Source organism: Mytilus edulis, chromosome 1, assembly GCF_963676685.1.
Source record: "Mytilus edulis chromosome 1, xbMytEdul2.2, whole genome shotgun sequence".
Taxonomy (NCBI): Eukaryota; Metazoa; Mollusca; class Bivalvia; order Mytilida; family Mytilidae; genus Mytilus; species Mytilus edulis.
The window spans coordinates 26111263-26133708 of record NC_092344.1 but is presented as its reverse complement, the minus strand read 5'-3'; the positions used below and the strand labels follow the sequence as shown (position 1 = coordinate 26133708).

General features: G+C 32.7%; 1 protein-coding gene and 1 long non-coding RNA gene across 2 annotated transcripts in view; one reads left to right on the top strand and one right to left on the bottom strand.

The window, feature by feature from the left end:
* The window catches only part of LOC139528698 (uncharacterized), a 493302-nt gene that overhangs the window by 144999 nt on the left and 325857 nt on the right, over positions 1-22446 (bottom strand). The window lies entirely within an intron of this gene.
* LOC139528689 (carbohydrate sulfotransferase 4-like) lies at positions 2551-21015 on the top strand. Its single transcript, XM_071324813.1, has 4 exons — positions 2551-2764; positions 8748-8816; positions 19203-19386; positions 19827-21015. The coding sequence occupies exons 1-4, from the start codon at positions 2692-2694 to the stop codon at positions 20671-20673; spliced, it is 1173 nt and encodes a 390-aa protein (XP_071180914.1). The 5' UTR covers positions 2551-2691; the 3' UTR covers positions 20674-21015.

The following is a 22446-nucleotide window of genomic DNA, read 5'->3' as shown; positions in this document are numbered from 1 at the left end:
AAAAGTACTAAACCGAGGAACACCCTAGTTTTCGTCTCAAGTAGACAAATGCTTACCAGCTTCCATTTGCTCCTAGTATGGACAGAAGTATTAGCGTAGGACATTTTTTATTAACTTTTCTCCAAGGGTGGGAAAAGTGTCCAACTTAAAATTTGAACCTACATTAAAAACTAAAACTAAACCGAAGAACATGTACACCCTACATTTTATCTCCAAGTAGACATAATCTGATCGGCTTCCCTTTGCACCTAGTGCTGAACAATTTTTTGTTTAACTTTTCAGTGGGGTAGGTGGTCGACCAAAATTTTTCACCTACGTTTGAAATAAAAAAAATCTAAACCAAAGAACACTCTGGATAATTCTCAATTGGATATAAGCTACCCAACATCCCTTTGCACCTGATGATGACAAATGTATTAGCGTAGGCCTTTTTTTTATTATTTTGTTCGGTAAGGTTGGGTAGATTGTCCGACAACAAATTTGGACCTACGTTAGAAATAAAAAACTGAACCGAAGAATACTGTGCATTTTTTCTCAAGTTGACATAATCTACCCAACATCCCTTTTCACCTAGTGATGACACACGTACAAGTAAAGTTTTCAGTAAGGGTGGGATAGATTGTCCGACCCCAAATTTGGATCTACGTTAAAAATTAAAAACCTAACAATAGAACACTCTTGATTTTTTTCTCAAGTGGACATAAGCTACCCAACTTCCCTTTGCACCTAGTGATGACAAAAGTATTAGCGTAGGACATTTTTTATAAAGTTTTCTGTAACGGTGGGATAAATTGTCCGACCCCAAATTTGGACCTACGTTGAAAATAAAAAAAAGCTAAACCAAAGAACACTCTGCATTTTTCTCAAGTGAACAAAAGCTACCCAACAGCCCTTTGCACCTAGAGATGACCAAAGTATTAGCGTAGGACATTTTTTTATTAACTTTTCGGTAAGGGTGGGGTAGGTTGTCCGACCCAAAAATTTGGATTTACCTTAAAAATGAAAAAAAGAAATAAACCAATGAACACTCTGGATTTTTTTTAGGTAGACATAAGCTACCCAACATCCGTTTGCACCTATGATGACAAATGTTTTAGCGTAGGACATTGTTTATTAACTTTTCTGTAAGGGTGGGGTAGCTTGCCGATCCCAAATTTTCACCCACGTTAGAAATAAAAAAACTAAACCGAAGAACACTCTGGGTTTTGTCTTCAGTGGACATAAGCTACGCAACATCCTTTTGTACCTAGTGATGACAAAAGTATCAGCGTAGGACATTTTTTTATTAACTTTTTTGTAAGGATGGGGTAGGGTGTCCGACCCCCAAATTTGGACTAACGTTTAAAATAAAAACACTAAACCAAAGAACACTCTTGATTTTTTCGCAAGTTGACATAAGCAACCAAATATCCCTTTACACAAAGTGATGACAAAAGTATTCGCGTAGGACATTTTTTATTATTTTTTCTGTGAGGGTGGGGTAAGTGGTCGACCCCAAATTTTCACCTACGTTAGAAATAAAAAAAAACCGAAAAACAATTTGGATTTTTTCGCAAGTGGACATAAGCTACCCAACATCCCTTTATACCTAGTGATGTTTAATGTAATAGCGTGGAACATTCTTTATTAATTTTTCTGTAAGAGAGGGGTAGCTTGCCGATCCCAAATATTTACCCACGTTAGATATAGCTATAGCTACGAGATATATAAAAAATCATATGTATACTTTTTTTGTCTCAATCAATAATGAAATGCAAATAGTGAAATAATAAATCGCTTTAAGCAGCCAGTATGGTTTCATTTTGTAAAACTAAGCTTAAAACATTGATGATGATTTGTTCACTTGCAAGCGAATAATTCGACCTCATTGAATCCGTATTCATGTGAACTGCAATAAAAACCCATGAATTGTATGTGTAAAGTTAATGAAAGGAAAATAATGTCAACATTAAAAGTGAAACAAAGGTAAATCATTTCATTGACTGATTCGATCCACAAACAATCATTTTTATAAAGGTAAAAACGATGACAAACATTTATTATTCATCCATAATATGAAATTAAAAAGACTTAGAATAATCCAACAGCACGAGTTTGCTTAATCTATTTATATCTACATAAAATGTATATTTATGTCTATATCGCTTATATGGTCAACGGATGACTTTAGAGGTCAACTCGATAATTAGTTAGATGGCATCAAGACAAAAATACACACGAAACGAAGTTACGCATTTGCATGCCCGTCCCTGTTAATTGTTTATTTAAGACTTTTGATAATTTTGATAAATGTTTTATATTTTAATATGAGAATTTGATTTTAATCGGTGAACATGAATTTGACAGCTAGTGCCCCATTAAAGAGAACTGTTTAAATACAAATTATTAACATCAACAATGATATTTAATGTACCACCAAAACTTATTGATGCGTTTACCTTACGTCTGAAAACAAAACTAGTCAGTGTTTGGACATTGTTTTCTTTCATTGAACATATCTGGTCTTTATGTTCGAAATTAATGTGAAAAACGTTGCTAAGTATTTATTCTTCCTATTCAAACTGCAATTAAATTTTCTCTAGACATAAAATGATAAGTCTTATTTCGGATTTTATCAGGTACACTGACGTGTTACAATTTCTTTGTGTATAACCCTGCATAAGATTAAATGTGATTAGCTCAGAAGCGAAGATGAGAAGACGATGTCGGTTCTTTGGCTTTATTCTGGCTGTTTCGTTAATTGCTGGATATTTACTCTTTGAAGGTAATTACCTATTTGTAACAAAACAATATATAAGGATATGTCATACTACCCAGTTAAAAATTCTTCAAAAAAATATATAAGGTTCAGCTTGTTGTGTTGTTAATTTTTTATGAAAATGATGCAGTTTAAAAATGTGAACCCTTATCTAGCTAGCGTCAACATGCAATTAACGTGTTTAATAATATTTTTGTTAAAAAAAAGTACACGTGTCACCTTCCACGAGGAGATAATTAACTTTGACAGTTTCAAGACTTAATGTAATTTGATATGATTTATTTAGCAAATTATTGTCAGCCTCGTTTTGGAATTTGTGCAACGAGAACACATGAACAATTGAAAAGTTGCAAATCTGGATAGTTTTGATTGCATATGAATTCATTTAGCACTGGTATTACATTGATCATCGTAATTGCAGTTACGATAATCCCAACATGGCGGAGCCAAACACAAGTAAAGTCGATTTCTTCTATTTTCTCTGTGTACACGCGTTAACGTTGTTTTCAAGAATTACTCAACCGTTAGGTTGATATTTACGGCAATGTTGTGTGTGGGTGTGTTCTAAGTATCATATGTGGCCTTGTCACCGAAAAAATAGTCATAGAAAATTTACAGAAGATCACCTAATAAGGGGAAAGACAGACAGTTTATAAGTAACTGGCGTTCTATTAATCTTTAAAATAATGTAAATAGCTTCTGCTGTTATAGCTAATTTACTTAAACCAGTGTTACCATTTGTTATAAGTGATACACAAACAGGTTTCATTAAAGATAGATTTATGGGGGAGAACACAGGCTTTGTATATGATTTAATGCACTTTCTTGAGGAAAATAATAAGGCAGGTCTTTTATTAATTGCTGATTTTGAAAAGGCATTTGATTCCTTAAAATGGTTATTTAAAAAAAAAATCTTTTATCAGCTTTAATTTTGGGCCTTTTCAGTATTGTAAATGGGTTGAAACTTTATACTCAGTGGCATCAAGTTGTGTTATAAATAATGGACATACTTCTAATTTTTTTTTAAATTGGGAAGAGGCTGCAGACAAGGGATCCTCTCTCTCTCCATTTATTTATAATAGGTGTTGAATTACTATCTTTAAAATTAAAACATAATCCTCAAGTAAGGGGAATAACTGTAAATGATAATGAATTACTTTTAAGCCAGTATGCAGATGACATATTCCTTATGTTAGATTGGAGGGAAATATCGTTGCGGGAAACACTTTTATGTTTTGAATCTTTTGATAAAATTTCAGGTTTAAAAATAAATGCTTCAAAGACAAAAGCACTATGGGTTGGAAACAAAAGTATTCAGATATGATTCTTATCTAGACTTAAAACGTCATTGGTCACATTCAAATTTTTAAACTTTTGATGATTGAATTTTCATTAGATTTAAACTGTATCACAGAAATTAATTTTGCCAAGAAGATCAAAGAAGTCTCTGCAATCCTGAAAAGCTGGCAACATCGTTACCTAACATTATTGAGGAAAATTACAGTAGTTAAATCACTTGCTCTTTCGAAATTGGTACACTTAATGACTGCATTGCAAAACCTATCACAATCCAGGTTAACACAGCTCACTTCATTATCACATAACTTTATATGGAGTAAAAAACCAGACAAAAGTAAGCGTAACACACTTATTGGTGATATTTCAAAAGGTTGACTTCATATGGTACATCTTCATTCCTTTAATAACTATTTAAAAAAACTGATGCCAAACTCAGTTGGTGGCTGGCACCAGTTGTTACTGGCAGACATTATACAGTATGGGGGTGAAAGTGTTTTACATCTACAGAAAGAAAAGCTGAATGAGATTTATAAAAGATGTAAAAATCCTTTCTCTAACCCCTTGATACCCTTATCAGGTGGTAGTGTAAGGGTACATGTATGTTAAATCCTGACTATTAAAAAACAAAGAAATAATAAAAAGGGTTCCAATTAAACCGTTCATGTAAAAAAAATAATGGAAGGGAAACAACAAATTTAGATTTTTTTCAATTGTGAAGGGACATACATTTTGTAACTCTAGAACAGTATAAGTGAAGCCTCCAAAATTCAATACTAGATCTGTGTTATGGATAATAGGAATTGTGTTTAAGTTTCATAGCATTTTGTCTCAGCAATCTAAAGTTTAAAAACTAATTCGAAAAATTCAGCATTTTTTTTCATTTGTAAATGGGCTCTTCTTATAGTTGTTAATTGCTATGTAATTTTGGTCTATTGTGGAGAGTTGTCTCATTGACAAGCATACCTAATTTTCTTTTTTATATCTAGAACAGAAAAAATGACCCAATCAAAATTCCAAATTGATTTGTGTTATGTGGTTATAAGCATTGTGTATAAGTTTCATAACATTTGCTCAAGGCAAACTAATTTAAGTTACAGAATGGAAAATAACAATTCAGCATTTTTTCCATTTGTAAAGGTCATAACTCTAAAAACGGTTTAAGAGATGACTGCAAAAACAAACTTTATCTGTGTTATATGGCAACAAACATTGTGTATAAGTTTCATAACACTTGGCAAACTAAAGTGAGAGAATTTAAAAACATCAGCAATTTATCCATAGTAGCATAACTCTAGAACGAGAAAAGGGACACCACAAAAATTCGAACTTGATCTGAATTATGCAGAAATAAGCATTATGTATAAGTTTCATAATATTTGGTTGAGACAAACTTAAGTTAGAGAACGGAAACGAACATTGGGACGTACTAACGGACGGACGTATAGACTGACAATTGAAAAAAACTAATGACCCCAACGCTACGGCGGGGGCATAACAAATAGATTATTAAAGAATTTGGTGCTTCTTTTTGTGAGTTCATTGGGCTGTAAAAGCATTGCCCGAAGTACCTTTTGTATGAAGCGCTTTATTCTAAAAATGTGCACACGTTCAACGTTTTTACAACGGTATGAAATTACAAAAAGAAGCATTTAATAATTATAATTGCACTGTTTAGCTTGAATCATGAAAACACGATTTCTATCAAGTTGTCCTTCAATTTACCTGTGCACTTTATTGTGGGAAGTCGTGTCACCATGAATGTTACATTTCATTGTTTAGTGAATGTCAATTTCAGAAGGACGCGAGATTGCTGTTAGACAATCAAAATAATATAGCATAATGAAATATATATGTAATGTTATTATTTAAAAATAAAAAACGACTTACAACATTCAGGATCGAAATGCTTTTTTCAAAATAAAGTAGCCTTAGATGCAAAAATTATTTTATGGCTTTGAACTAGTTGTCAGTAATTGCGAGTTCTCTCAGATCTGTACTTAGTGTCTTTTTGTTGTTTTATTATACAAGTACCCGGCCACGTCCATTCTGTATTTTTATTATATCTTTTTCTATTTGTATCTATCTAATGAGCAAACCCTTTTCAACTGATTTTTAAAGTTTATTCTAATGTTGTACTGTTTCACCTCTTTCCAAAGTTAGTTTGATGGTTGTGGTCTCGTTTACATCTTTAACCCAGCCACATTATGTATGTATGTTTATGCCTGTCCCAAGCCAGGGACCTGTAATTCAGTGGTTGTCGTTTGTTGATGTGTTACTTTTTGTTCTTCGTTCATATTTTTTGTATATAGATTATGCTGTTAGATTTCTCGTTGGAATTGTTCAACATTTGTCATTTCGAGGCCTTTTATAGCTGACTATGAGGTATATGGGCTTTGCTCATTGATGGATGCTGTACGGTGACATATAGTTGTTAACGTTTGTGTCATTTGGTCTCTTGTGGAGAGTTGTCTCATTCGCAATCATATCACATCTTCTTTTATATATATATATATATATATACAACTCGTCTAAACATCAACCCAACAATGTTAGACCTGTAAATTTGCTTTCGCAAATTTTTTGTTCTTCCCTCGCCGGGATTCGAACCCATGCTACTGCGATATCGTGACACCAAATCGCCTGCACTGTAGCCGTCCCGCTAGACCACACGACCACCTGGGCTTCATAAAAATGAAGCTTTCGCTGGCCATGTGTTACCTTTCCACGTCAGTTTTAATCTAGCGGCGTACTACAGTACATGATATATAAGGCATGGAGATGTTATTTTTACAGATCAGCTAAATTATCTATAGTAAAGGATCCTACAAATTAATGTAAGATACAATCACAGAAAATAATTATATTTATAAGTACGTCTGAGCCAGTGACAACTCTACAACAGATTTATCCATCGGATCACCAGCAGTGATGGTGATACATGGTTGTGTACATTATGTATATACAACTCGTCTAAACATCAACCCAACAATGTTAGATCTGTAAATTTGCTTTCGCAATTTTTTTTGTTCTTCCCACGCCGGGATTCGAACCCATGCTACTGAGATATCGTGACACCAAATCGCCTGCACTGTATCCGGTGCGCTAGACCACACGACCATCTTGGCTTCACAAAAATAAAGCTTTTGGGGGCCGGGTGTTACCTTTCCTCGTCAGTTTAATTTAGCGTCGTAATACAGTACATGATATATAAGGCATGGAGATGTTATTGTTACAGATCAGCTCAATTATCTATAGTAAAGGATCCTACAAATTAATGCAAGATACAGTCACAGAAAATACTTATATTTATAAGTACGTCTGAGTCAGTGACAACTCTACAACAGATTAATCCATCGGATCACCAGCAATGATGGTGATACATGGCTGTGTACATTATGTATATACAACTCGTCTAAACATCAACCCAACAATGTTAGATCTGTAAATTTGCTTTCGCAAATTTTTTGTTCTTCCCTCGCCGGGATTCGAACCCATGCTACTGAGATATCGTGAAACCAAATCGCCTGCACTGTATCCGGTGCGCTAGAACACACGACCACATATATATATACGCTTGCAATTTTCCATTTAGAGAACCTTGTGTAAAAGGAAACGAGTTTAATATTGTATACAGTGACATAAATCATATCTTTACTTGAAAAAAAAAACGTAATTTAAACATTATAGTTTCTATTAACAATGTGTGAACAAGGAAAATGTTTGCCTCGCCTTGTCATCATGATAAACATTTACCGTAAATTATATCCTGTAAAATATAAAGAATATATCTACAAAGCAAAAGGTAAACTAGTAAAGTATTCACTCATTATACTAGTCACACTATCAAATATTCAAGCACGATTTATATATAATTGCCATCCCCGTCATCACTTATAAGTTACTATACAATACTTTGTCCAAGTTACGACTATCTAATAATCAAGTTACGATCATCATATCAAAAAAATTCTGATCATCTTCAGATAAATTTCGACGGCTTTTATTTTGGTAACCAGGCCACATAATATACTAAAAACACACACACATAAATACCGTAAATATCAACCTAGCGGCTGAATAATGCGTGAAAACAACTCGTGTACACAGAGAAATTAGAAGAAGACGATTTTGCTTGTGTTTGGCACCGTCATGTTCGGATCGTCGTAACTGCAATTTCGATGATCAGTTTAACACCAGTAGTTTAGGAAACATTAACTATTGGAGTATGTCATTAGAGATTATAAGTTATATATTAATAGAAGTCCTTAATAACATTAACGGTACCAAATTTTATGCACCAGATGCGCATTTCGACTATACATGTCTCTTCAGTGATGCTCGTGGTCAAACTATTTGAAAACCAAAGCTTATATAAAAGATGAAGAGCTATATTCCAAAAGGTCCAAAAAGTAAAGCCAAATCATAATAGTCATAATAGTCTTGTAAATTAATGGACTTCTGATATCACTAAGAATATTACATTATGCAATTATTGATTTACACCATAGTGATAAAATAAGGTAGAAAATATTAAACAGAAAATCAAAACGTTATGTTCCTCAAGTGCGACTGAGAATATTTTTCACTTTATGTTAGATTGTCCTTCTTTCTCGGTTGTCAGAAAAAAACCAACATATAATGACATACAAGCATGTTTCGATTGTTTAAAAAATGGATATCTGTTTTTCAGAGTTCCCGCCCTTATCACAAAGACAGTTCATGATAGGTGATCCGGGCTACTTGTATTCTCCAGACTTAGGTAATAGTTTAAATAAGATTGTGAAAAGATATATCGCAGACGTTATGAACGAAGGTGTTTTTTCTACTTAATAAAACATGCAATGTATAATATCTTGAACTGTGTGCGAACATTTTTAGTTTCAAGGTTAAAATTTTTAATCCTTTATGGACGAAAGATTTCCAATTATATATGCATATGGGTCATTCTACAAAAACATGCAAATATATGTTATTTGGTCTTTTTAAGTCACAGACATGAAAGTATATATATAAAAATAACACATGGATATGTTATTTATATGATTTTTTTGTGATATACTATAAACAGTTTACAGTATGACATGTTATAAAAAACATCCGTTATGTTTTTTGACACCCTTCGATACAGCCAGAATTAACTGTTATTTTTTTCTATTATATATTTCAGACCTAAACTGGGACTATTATTCATATCATTTGTTATTAGGATTTATCACTATTTAATGCATTTTGATACATGCATTTTTAATGATATCGGAGGTGTATGTTGGTTTTATAATAAAAAAAAATACACAAAAAGGAAGATAAGAGTCTCATTTTTTAAGTCACTGGTGTAATTAAAAGACAATTAGTTGGGTAAGGGTTATATTTTTCAAGATTTCGGCATTTACAATAGTTTTCCCCCTAGCAATGTTACCAGTAAGCATGTAATGCAAATAATCTGTGTTGAAAATTATCAAACAAATCTTAAAAGTAAGTAAATTTAAAGCTTTATCGTAAATGAAAATAGTGTCAATGGATGAGACTACTTTAAAAAAGTACACATTGATCAGCTTAGTTACACTATTGAATATATTATGATTGTTTGTGTTTCTTTCATGTTTAACCAGCGAAACATCATATTATTTATGATATAATAGTCTTATTTAAAATTGTTTTGACAATTAAATGTATAACCTATAAAGAGTTTTCACAAACTGGTGTATGCTGGTAATACCAATGACACGTTTTACATTTTTAGTTAATGATGTTATGTTATATAATTTGGGATTTTTCAGCCTTAAAATTGATTTTTTTCGTTTCATTTGCTAAGTTTTTTTGGGGGTTTGTGTTTAATACTCAATAAAATAAAGTTATCAATGGTGACACTTTTGTGTCATTTGAGTTACTGAAGGGTCAGTGGTGGAACTATATAAAAATGTAATTATGTTTATTTTCCACTAACAAATGAAAAGTTTTTAAGTCGTCTTCGAAGGATTAGACATTATCGAATAATTCAGTTTTGCACATTCACATTTATAAATTTTAAGTGTATTTTCTAATATTAACAACGACTATAATTAGGACAGCCAAGTTTTTTACAACAATTTGTTCTGAAATTTATGTTTAAACAGAATAACGGCAACAGTAGTATACCGCTGTTCGACCTATAAAAAACTACTTCGCTGAGGGCAGCTGGATACGCCCATAGAGGTCCAACCCTGAACAGTTGGGGAAAAATTGACATAATATTAAATTTCGATTTAGGTCTGAATTTGGATTGTAATTAAATATTTGACATATCATAGGTTTCTGAATACATGTAGTCAAAGAACTGGAAATTGGTTGTATGAATTGAATGTATATTCAAGTAAAGATGTCTTGCTGTTGTGCAATACATTGTACTGTTAAGCAATACTTAGTAAATCAGTTGTCAGAATATAAACAAATAAAGATCAATTACTTCTCATCGTTATATCAGAAATTCATAAAAAAAACTAAAGGGAGGTTATCTTAAAAGAAATAAATCAGTCATCATAGTTTAATGAAAACTGCTCTTAGCACTTTAAAGATTTTGTCCAAAAACTAAAAAATCAGCCCTTTTTATAAATAAAAACTTATAACTCAGGAACGTAACATCTAAAATTGATACAAATCAAAAGTGAACTTACAGCAATAGATTAAACAATTTACCAAAGTTTCATAAACACTGCTGAAATTTTTTTTGAGTTGCTGTCAGTAAACTAGAAAATCCTCTTTTTTGTAATAAATAAAACCCCATAAATCGGAAACGTACATAATGTATAGTCCAAAATTTATGATATATAAAGGGAACTCATGTCGATAGAATTCAACAATTCACCAAGGTTTCTTGCCCAAAAACTTGAAAATCACCGTTTTTTTTAATGAATAAAACTCCAAAACTCAGAAACGGTAAATCTTAAATTTAGAAAAATGAGAAAAAGGAGAGCTCACTTCAATAGATATAAACAATTCACCAAAGTTTCATGCAATACGAATAAAGCGTTTTTGAGTTACAGTCTGACGACGGACGCACAAATACACGGCGAACGGACAGATGGACGGCGGACGGACGGACGGACGGACGGACAACGATATAACATTATACGTCCCGTAAACGGGCGTATAATAATGTGGATACGAAGTAATTCAAACCTTAACAACAAATTGGAACAGGTATTAGGTATTGAACAAGTTTTTTAATGACTTAATGCATGTTTTTATATTAGTTACAGAATGTACACCACTGACATGATTCTATTTGAGGATGACCCAAAACGATTAAAATTGAAGGAATTTTTCATTTTTCCCTTTGTATATTTCTGAATGTAGTTGCTACCATATTATAGAATAGGAAGACATATTCAAGATTTATTCAAATTTGAAAAACAAGGTAGTCATTTCCCAAACCGAAATTTTCCTTTTATAACCCATATGCATTTGTTACTGTTATGTCCTTTTACGAAATGACCAAAGTTTTTTGATATTTTAGCGTTAATGAATTTATTAGAATTTTAAATATTTTTAAATATCTTGCACAATTTTTATTACAATCATATAGTGTTGTTTGCAATACTATGATGTGTTTAATTGATGACGCAGGTGTCAGTTCCCCGCTGGCGCTTGCCCCAATTGTAACGGGATAGTTTCACAATAACATATATATGTTTGTGGCATAACATCTTGGCCACTAGTTAATTGTTTTCTGTTTAGTATTAAAGTTATATTAAGATCCATTTTGTTACATCTTGTGATCAATTTTATTTGGCAATCGCCAATGGCAGTCAGCAGAGTTAAAGAACATCAGTTGTTCGACCTGTTAGTCAAATGCGTTTTGTTTAAATATACTTTTTCACTTTTTTGGTCTTTTGGAAAATGTTGTTTGTGCTGTATTTAGACCCTTCTATAACGAAATTTGTTTTACATGCACACGTATAAAAATTGAGGTTTTGATCCAACGCAATCATAGGTTTGAACGTAGTTTTAAATTTAGACTTGTATATATATATTAGCAAATTGTATACATATACATTAGCAAATTAAAACATAACTAAATTGTATCGTCTTTTGAGGCGGGATGTATAGAGACACAGACCCGTTTATTTTTATCTCTATAGAAGTTGCTCCTCACTATCCTACTACCGGTCGATACATTTCATTTTTGGCATTGCGCAAGTCATGTCTTCTCTGACTGTTCATGACGTTAAAATACTAAATCCCTGGGATGTGTTTTAGTTGATTTTAGTCTCTGATGCATGATTTTTTATTATTAATAGTTTTTGGCTTTTAACTAGCTGTCAGTAACTGCTAGTACTCTCAAATCGTATTTTCTTGTTAATTCTACCTGTTGATACTGTTTATACTACTTTTTTATTACTTTATATTTATATGGATCTTGTCTGTATACCAGCTTTGATTATTTGGAATATCTTCAAATTTTTTACTTCTTCTTACTACATTTGTACAAACTTCAAGATTTACCTGTATTATTAAAACCGTTTTTTTTCTAAAGTGAATTTTTTCGAAGGGTTAAATATTTCGCAGTGGTGTCTTGCCATGGCTTTGTTTGGACTTGTTTGTTTGCTTTTTGGCCTTAAATGTTTTATTTTATTTTATTAACTGTGCATTTGCATTCAGATATCGCCGATCAAATTTATTCGTTCATAGTGTATTAATTTACGTTTTTTGATTGAGTTAAGCCTGCCAATTGATATTTTATCGTGTGGTTTTCTATGTTTTGATGTTATGCTATTGTTTCAGAAAAAGGGAGAAGGTTTGGATCCATTAAAACGTTTAATCCCGCTGCAAATTTTTGCACCTGTCCTTAGTCAGGAATCTGATGTACAGTAGTTGTCGTTTGTTTATGTAATTTATACGTGTTTCTCGTTTTTTTTTATATAGATTAGACCGTTGGTTTTCCCGTTTGAATGGTTTTACACTAGAAATTTGGGGCCCTTTATAGCTTGTTGTTCGGTGTGAGCCAAGACTCCGTGTTGGAGGCCGTGCATTGACCTATAATGGTATACTTTTTTTAAATTGTTATTTGGATGGAGAGTTGTCTCATTGGCACTTACAACACATCTTCCTATATATATATCACTGTAAATTTTCTAGGCACTTTATATATCGTCGCTGGGCTTCTAAAATGTCGTATATGACTTTTTTGGCTAAAAATACTTTTTGACATCAATGGTCTGGGCGGGAAGAAATCTTTGGTATCACAAAATAGCATGCAGTTAGACCAATCAAAATGTGTGAAATAAGACATATTACAAAATTGCCAATGTCAGTTGTTTGTAAATTTTGCTTCCAAAATGTGGTATGAAAACTAGAAAACTGTTGTAGAATGGCTTTGGGAAAAAAATAATTGTAGATTTCTTTATTTCTGTGAAAATAATTTAAGTTCTTGGATAATCTAGAAATGTCAACGTTTTTATTTCACTGCTATTTACAAAAATGTTCAAGTTCACATACGACATTTTGGAAGCATGCATTTTACCAAAATTTTCAAAGCCTGTTTGTGAGAAAAAAATTTCTTGAAAAATTTGTAATTTACAACATTTTAGAAGCCCAGCGACGATATATATATATATATAATTTTTAAATTGTTATTTGGATGGAGAGTTGTCTCATTGGCACTCACACCACATCTTCCTATATATATATATATATATATATATCAGTCTAAAGATTTGCACAACGGTACTGATATAAGATGTTATAATACGAAAATGTTGTTATTAAATCGTGCTGACAAATATTTCGGCTCAACAAATGGCCTTCTTCAAGTGTTACAAGTTTTAACCATACTGATACATAATGTATAAGGTGTAAAAATAGACCAGTAATAATACAGGTAAGTTTTGGTCGATTGATTTTAATCCAAAAGCCTGAATATCATAATATAAACAAAACACTATAAATCAATATACGTGACTGTGTATATTAACAATAAAAATGAGTGAAAAAACAAAAACGCTAGTATTTCTTATTGATGCCGTTAGGATGATGTACATTAAGTTCCTTTATTCAAAAGCTTTCCCGAACCTGTCGCTGGGCATCACTCCAGTTAATATTCTGTTCAATCACTAGAATTATCATGCGGTTAAAGTCATCAGGTTTGTGACCCGACTGTCTGAAGTGCTGAGAAACTGGGAGAAGTGGCTTCTTAGAGATATCACTCCTATGGCAACCGAAAACAACTATAAGATATTTTGCAATGTTACCTGCAAAAGTATGAATGTTATTTACATACTAGAATGTTCGGTTTGTGGCCTCCAATATGTTGGTGAGTCAAAGCAGCCTTTCCACAAACGCCTCAATGGCCATAGGAGTGATATCTCTAAGAAGCCACTTCTCCCAGTTTCTCAGCACTTCAGACAGTCGGGTCACAAACCTGATGACTTTAACCGCATGAAAATTCTAGTGATTGAACAGAATATTAACTGGAGTGATGCCCAGCGACAGGTTCGGGAAAGCTTTTGGATAAAGGAACTTAATGTACATCATCCTAACGGCATCAATAAGAAATACTAGCGTTTTTGTTTTTTCACTCATTTTTATTGTTAATATACACAGTCACGTATATTGATTTATAGTGTTTTGTTTATATTATGATATTCAGGCTTTTGGATTAAAATCAATCGACCAAAACTTATCTGTATTATTACTGATCTATTTTTACACCTTATACATTATGTATCAGTATTGTTAAAACTTGTGACACTTGAAGAAGGCCATTTGTTGAGCCGAAATATTTGTCAGCACGATTTAATAACAACATTTTCGTATTATAACATCTTATATCAGTACCGTTGTGCAAATCTTTAGACTGATATAATTTTTTCCTTATCTGCATAGTATCGCCTATTCTAGACGATCCGGTACATAGTAAATTTGCTGGTTGGTCGTTTTTATAGACTTATATATATATATATATATATAAAGTGCCTAGAAAATCAACCTAACGATGTTAGAGTAGATTTGATTCGTAACTTCCTCCCCGGCGCCGGGGCTGGAACCTGTACTTTTTATTTCTAACTTCTACGACAACACCGCCTAGCATTGCGCAGAGACCTTATCCCCTCCTCCAACTCTAGCTTATATAAATAAGCTTTCGTTTCGGGAGGTATTACCTTGTCGTAGGAATTAAACAAGGATCTCTGATACAATACACGAAGTATTCTTTTAGTGTACAGAAATGATCATCTACTCATCTCTTCAGTATAATTACAGGATGCTAATCTATTTTTAGATGCATACAATCACCTCCCGAAACGAAAGCTTATTTATATAAGCAAGAGTTAAAGGAGGGGATAAGGTCTCTGCGCAATGCTAGGCGGTGTTGTCGTAGAAGTTAGAAATAAAAAGTACAGGTTCCAGCCCCGGCGCCGGGGAGGAAGTTACGAATCAAATCTACTCTAACATCGTTAGGTTGATTTTATAGGCATTTTATACATATTCTAACGCCTGGTATTTCTTAATCATAAGAAATCCGATGGACAAGGTATAATTTGCAGTTGTCACTACACATAGGCAGATATATATGCAGATATATATATATATATATATATATATATATATATATATATATATATATATACAACTCGTCTAACCATCAACCCAACAATGTTAGATCTGTAAATTTGCTTTCGCAAATTTTTTGTTCTTCCCTCGCCGGGATTATATATATATATATATAAAGATACCTAAACAAATTGACAACGCAACACTGGAATATAAAAATAAAATGATAATGGGAATGAAAAACAATACTAAGAAATAAATGTGTATTAGAGTGATGATCAGAAGTTTGTCAAAATAATGAACATACACAATAATACACCAAAGAGTGTGTCAAGTTATAAACGGTGTGGTCAGTTGCAACGCTATAAACAGATAGGAGTGCGTGCAATGTCTCAACAATCCTAACAGTGCACAAAGAAAATGTAGACTTCAAACAAAAACATTGGAGAATTGATACATTACCCTGGCTATATGCAAACACCCTGTACGTCTACCGTCGTAGTATTGAAAATAAGTACATGTAGCTCGTTACACTAATTTGAAACATGTTTGGTACACTGATATCTTTTAGGTAGAACAGGGAAAATTATGTCATAATCGTAATCTCTATAACAACAGGCAAACTGTCAGCGAAATAGAAACAAAAAGGCTGATAGACAGACAAAAACAAAAGACAAGAGTACAACAAATTACCATAGCCACGGTTGGCAATCTACACACGCAGAACTTTGGTTCTGCAAAGAAAACCATGAGAGGATTTTCCGGTTGTGCTTGAGTAGAGTTATTGTCAACGCTTCAGAAGGTATGTACATTTCTAAATCGCAATTTTCTTATTCAACTGATCAAAATATTGAAAATCGGAGAATGTTATACTGTGGTGAATACATTAACGAAGAGATATATGTATCATTCACTGTTGTACGTGGAGTTGAACTCCTACAAAATCAGTTTCCCCACGATAAATTGCCCCTACAAGTGACATTTAAATTTTGAAATGGTTCTATTAACAAACCTACACGTTCAAATTTACTTTTTATTCGGTAAATGGGTATGGATGTCTTTTTGGGCGTCGTGTACACTGTCCGGTGTTGATAGACATATTAATAAATCTAAAAACCTCAAATTTGCATTATGTCATGCGTGAGGGGATCGGTTCTGATTGATGACATCGTAAATGCGTGCTGGGACGTGAAATCCACTATAAATAAATATGTTTAAACTATGAATCATAACTTTATATACAAGCTATGGGTCTTTGAAAGTTGCCTTAATATGGTTAGATTGTTCATGAAAAAACCCACATTTGTGTGCATAAAGAAAAATTATAAGATAACATTTTAAAATAACAATAAACCAAGTTTTTATGATATGAATAAACAGTCTAACCAAGAAATTGCAAATATATCTCCAATATCGTAGATTTGAGCAAATAATCGGTCTAGTAGTTTACTTACTATTGTAATTTTCATTGTTATCAATAAATGTTATATCAGCATTACAAATCTTATCTTGAATTTTATCTTAAGTCTATCCTATTTTAGATTTTTTTTAGAAATTCAATGTGACGTCACTTTGTGTGTTGATAGCTTTGGCTAACTCGGCTGTGAATTTTTATATGCTGGTTTAGGTTGTTTTTATCATGTATCCGTTTTTAATCTGTAGTTAGTCACAACTTCGATTTTATCAGGTATATCTATTATTTAGTAATTTTATAAAAACAATACTGGTTGCAAAAATATGATTTACTTTAAATAATAAATAATAAAAACTCTAAATGTTATATTTAACATTTCCATAAAAGCGGGAGATTTTTCATACCACAAAACCAGGTTCTTCCCACCATTTTTTTCTTAAAATGCCCTGTGCCAAGTCACGAAAATGGGCATTGTGGTATTATAATTCGTTTCAGTGTGTGTTACATTTTAATGTTGTAGTGCTGTTGTGTCGTAGTTCTCTTATATTTGATGTGTTTCCCTCAGTTGTAGTTGGTAACCCTGTATTTTTTTTCTCAATCAATTTATGAGTTTCGAACAGCGGTTTACTACTGTAGCCTTTAATGGAGACATATTTGCAATTTATTGGTTATACTGCATGTTTATTCATATACAGGAAACTTGGTGATATATTGTATAAATCAAAATATTTAAACATATATCGAAGTTTATGTTCTCACAATCAATTTTGTTTTTAAATAAGCAATTCAAGGGGAGATAACTCTTTTCGTAAACAATATATACTGGGCTGATAGGATTTTTTTTTTAACTTTTATGTGTAGCTAAAGTCGTTGACACACTTTTTTCTTTTTATTCTTCGTAAAAGATTTCATAAATCCTATCTTCTAACAATTTATTTCAAGATTCTATCTCATAGATTTTTTTTGTGAACACAAATGAATTTCATGAACAATCTTACCACATTTAGGAAACCTTCAAAGGCTCATAGCTTGGATATAAAAATATGATTTCACGTCCCCTCACGCATTTACGATGTCCTCAATCAGAACCGATCCATTCACGCATGACATAATGCAAATATGAGGTTTTTAAATTTATTAAAATATCTATCAACACCGGACAGCGTACACGCCGCCCAAAACGACATTCATACCCATTGACCGAATAAAAAAGTAAATTTGAACGTGTAGGTTTGTTAATAGAACCATTTCAAAATTTAAATATCATTTTAAGGGGCAATTTCTCGTGGGGCAACTGATTTTGTAGGAGTTCAACTCCACGTACAACAGTAAATGATACATGTATCTCTTCGTTCAAGTAATTACCACAGCATAGCATTCTCCGATTTTCAATATTTTGATCAGTTGAATAAGAAAATTACGATTTAGAAATGTACATACCTTCTGAAGCGGTGACAATAACTCTACTCAAGCCCAACCGGAAAATCCTCTCACGATTGTCTTTGCAGAACAAAATGTTCTGCATGTGTAGATTACCAGCCGTGATAGCACAATAACACCATGACGGGCTGTTTAATTCCGAGCCTCATTAATTAGATATTACCAAACTAGTAATGATTTACAAAAACAAATAAAAGAATACAATAAAACATAAGGACGATTAAAAACGTCATTACCTATACTCTATTTTTCATAACCATCATGTATTATTTGTGTAAAAAATAAACGGCAAATTTATCATCAATGTCTTGGTATCGTCCGATGCAAGTGTTTTTTTAAAAGGACGCTACTTTCTTTGATATACTCGTTGTCAATACATTTTCTGCTCAGACAATGGTGACGTTTTACAAAGTATAGGAACCAGCTGCAAACTCTTGAACGACGATTTCATTGGGAAATATATATCCCATATATAGAGAATTTTAAAATCAAAATAGTCACGTAGGAATAATTTTAACTTCACCACTTGGACATCTTAGTTTCATATTTTCGTTGTGAGCAGCAACCTGCTAGGAAGGAAATCACGATAGATATACAAGTTCTGGAATATCGCATCAACTGGGTGGTATATACTCCGTATGCCGGTCTTGTTGGAATTGTGTTACATAAAAATGATATGTTCGCAATTGGAAAGCTGAAATGATATCTTATGTCATAAAGTTTGTTTTCAACTGGCCCTGATTGTCAATAATTATAATGTTTTAGGGGCATACAGATCCAAGTCAGCGAATAATAAGATATTGTTGGTTTCGTACATGCGAAGCGGGTCTACATTTACGTCAGAAATAATTCGACACAGTGGACACTCCTTCCTTGTGTTCGAACCATTTTGGGGTATCTGTCGGAAGGAATTTGTTAAACGAAGATCTTCTTGGAAAGCTGTTTGCAGGTACGCAATCCGAATCTTCATATTACAATTGACTACAATAAAGGCACATGCTTATCCAATTGAACAACTATGACTATAAATTTAAGTAATTTCTCCATTTTCATTATGAAATATTTAATCAGCTACTTAATTCTTAGTATATGCTTCTTGGCACACCTTCTTTATCCGTTCATGGTATAGGACAGAAATACATTGTTTAAAGATATCGTTTATTAATTTTAATCACAAAAAATATAATTTAAGTTACTGTTCAAATTTGCAGTAATTTAATTGATATTGACTTCTTATATTTCCACATGCATTTCTTAGTGCAAATTTTTCGCCATTTTTTATGAATCTACAGAAGGTTTTTGTGTTTACGATAATGTTGATAGTTTACATTTAATTTTTTGTATTATTCTTAAAAATGTATATTACTTTATTTTATTGTTTATTTGAAGAGATGAGGAAACCGAGGTCCAAAGTATCCAGAAAGTCTCAGAAGTACTTCATAACATATTTAGTTGTAACTTTAATCAACTTCCAGTAGAAGTGTTAACGTCGTTTTGGTTTTTTCCACAAGGTACTGGCCACGCCATTCTAAATAAGTGCTACAACTTTCACATGAATAACCAGAATAACGCTTCTAAAGTCCGCGTCAGTGTTTTAGATACGAGGGCTAGATGTGTAAACAAGTTGGAAGCAATGTGTAAAAATTCAATAAGTATCCTGATAAAAACTATCAGAATATCATTTGACATATTTCCTAAAGTTGTTTCGAAAATTCCCGACATTAAGATTATTCATTTACTAAGGGACCCAAGAGCGATTATACACTCTCGCAGAGAGCTGGGGTATGTTGATTATCGAAAGATAAAAAATGTGTCATATGAATTATGTACCAAGATGGTAAAAAATATTAACAATTGCAATCATGTATTGCAACGGAATGTATTTATTTTGAAATTTGAATGTCTTGCTGCATATCCAATTATTGTGACTGAATCATTATACACTTACCTTAACTTGGAATTTACAAATGAAACCCACAGTTGGCTGATAACTCATACTAAAGGAAAAGCTATGTCATTCCGTATGACATACACTGTCAATGTGGCAGATTCTCTGCTAGTCTCTTTGAAATGGATGACTCAATTACCGAAAAATATATTGAGTTCAATTGACCAAGAATGTCAAGAAGTATACAAACACTTAAACATTCCTAATGCTTCTTCTCTTAAGGAGCGATTACAATACAATATAACATTTGGTTTGCCCAATTTTTACAGTACCATGTGCAATGCATAATATATGTAAAAGAATACAAACTTTTTTTCTCTGTTCAAATGAATGTCATTATCGTGTTCAAATGGTAATGGATCTTGACAAAGAATCATTTGAAGAAGACAAACTTAGTTTTGAGCTGGGACAGTGTTCAATTCTGTTTGGAGTGACCTACAAGTTACTATACCAACGTACACCTTCAATAATGATTACAACATATATAGAACTATAACAGCCAATGGATAATAACACAATATTATCTTGGTATAACCTGATAACATTTTGACACATGGCAACCAATGAAATAATGTTCCTGTTTTTTCACAAACGCATTAAGATTGTGGATAAATAAACTCATCATAGATACCAGGACTAAATTTAGTATACGCCGACGCGCGTTTCGTCTACAAAAGACTCACCAGTGACGCTCGAATCCAAAAAAGTTAAAAAGGCTAAATAAAGTACGAAGTTGAAGAGCATTAAGTACCGAAATTCCGAAAAGTTTTGCCAAATACAGGTAAGGTAATCTATGCCTGAGGTAGCAAAGCCTTAGTAATTCAAAATTTTGTAAACAGTTAATTTATAAATATAACAATATCAATGATAAGTCATGTAAGCACACAGGTGCTGACTACTGGGCTTGTGATACTCTCGGGGAAATAAATCTCCAGCAACAGTGGCATCGACCATGTGGTTGAAAATAAACTCATCATAGAAACCAGGACTACATTTTGTATATACGCCAGACGCGCGTTTCGTCCACAAAAGACTCATCAGTCTAAAGAACTAGTATCACCAAATGAAGATATCAAATAGTATATATGTCTTGAGGTTATGTACAACATATTTTGGTTACCGACCATAGCATTTTATTAGGGTTATACATAAATTGTCGATGAGAAGATGCTGCCTGTATATATGTGCTATACTGACTGTTTCGTTAATTGCTCGATATTTATTACTTGAACATTGTTCTTTATTTTCGGAATATCGTCAATCTTTTGGGGATTTCTCAGATTTGCTAGGTAATTGCTTTTTCGCGATAAAACTATGAATACCCCAAAACTACAGAGTTCAAAATACTTCAAGGTTTGTTTCATTAATTTGTTCATCTTGGGACATACATGTAACACTCGTATATGTAACATAACGTATGTTGGGACGTTTAAGTTTTGTGTATTCCACTTTTATAATCAGGATTTGATGCTTTATGTCAGTTTTTAATTTTTACTGTTACCTTACTTTATCAAATATAAACGTTTTAATAAATGTGCAGTGTCAGCTCCAGAACTTTTTGTAAGAGAGAAGGGGATGGATGATACACACTGACTGACCTAAGTGGAGCCCGCTTCAGTCATGCTTCAGTGATTCCCTATATAATCAACCCTTTTTTCTAACGATAGAGCCCCCGCCACGTGGATCCACCTATGATGTGTTAGGCCGTGGTTGTAAACATGTTAATTTGATCTATAAATTAACGATAAGCAGCAGTATTAACCACTGTTCACTAGTCATAATTCGTTTAAGCAAAAACAAATACGAGTATCAAACTTAAAACTGAGGGAAACACAACTTTAAGTAGAATTGGAAAAAAAAGCTAACGCCAATATCAATAAAAAACGAACTGTAGATAACAACTTCCATATTTGGGACAGGAAAATAAAAAAAAAATGGTAGGTTTACCCTAGTTTGTTGGTTAGCTAAACCTTTCGCTGATATGCCAATATTAAAAATACATAAAAAATACCACAACACTGCGTGATAGGACTACAGTACAATCTAACTCAAGAACACTCA

Coding starts and splice junctions, on each gene's coding strand:
- LOC139528689 (XM_071324813.1), top strand. CDS start 2,692: ATGAGAAGACGATGTCGGTTCTTTGGCTTTATTCTGGCTGTTTCGTTA. Junction 8,817..19,202: donor CTTGTATTCTCCAGACTTAG/GTAATAGTTTAA, acceptor ATAATGTTTTAG/GGGCATACAGATCCAAGTCA. Junction 19,387..19,826: donor TCTTGGAAAGCTGTTTGCAG/GTACGCAATCCG, acceptor GTTTATTTGAAG/AGATGAGGAAACCGAGGTCC.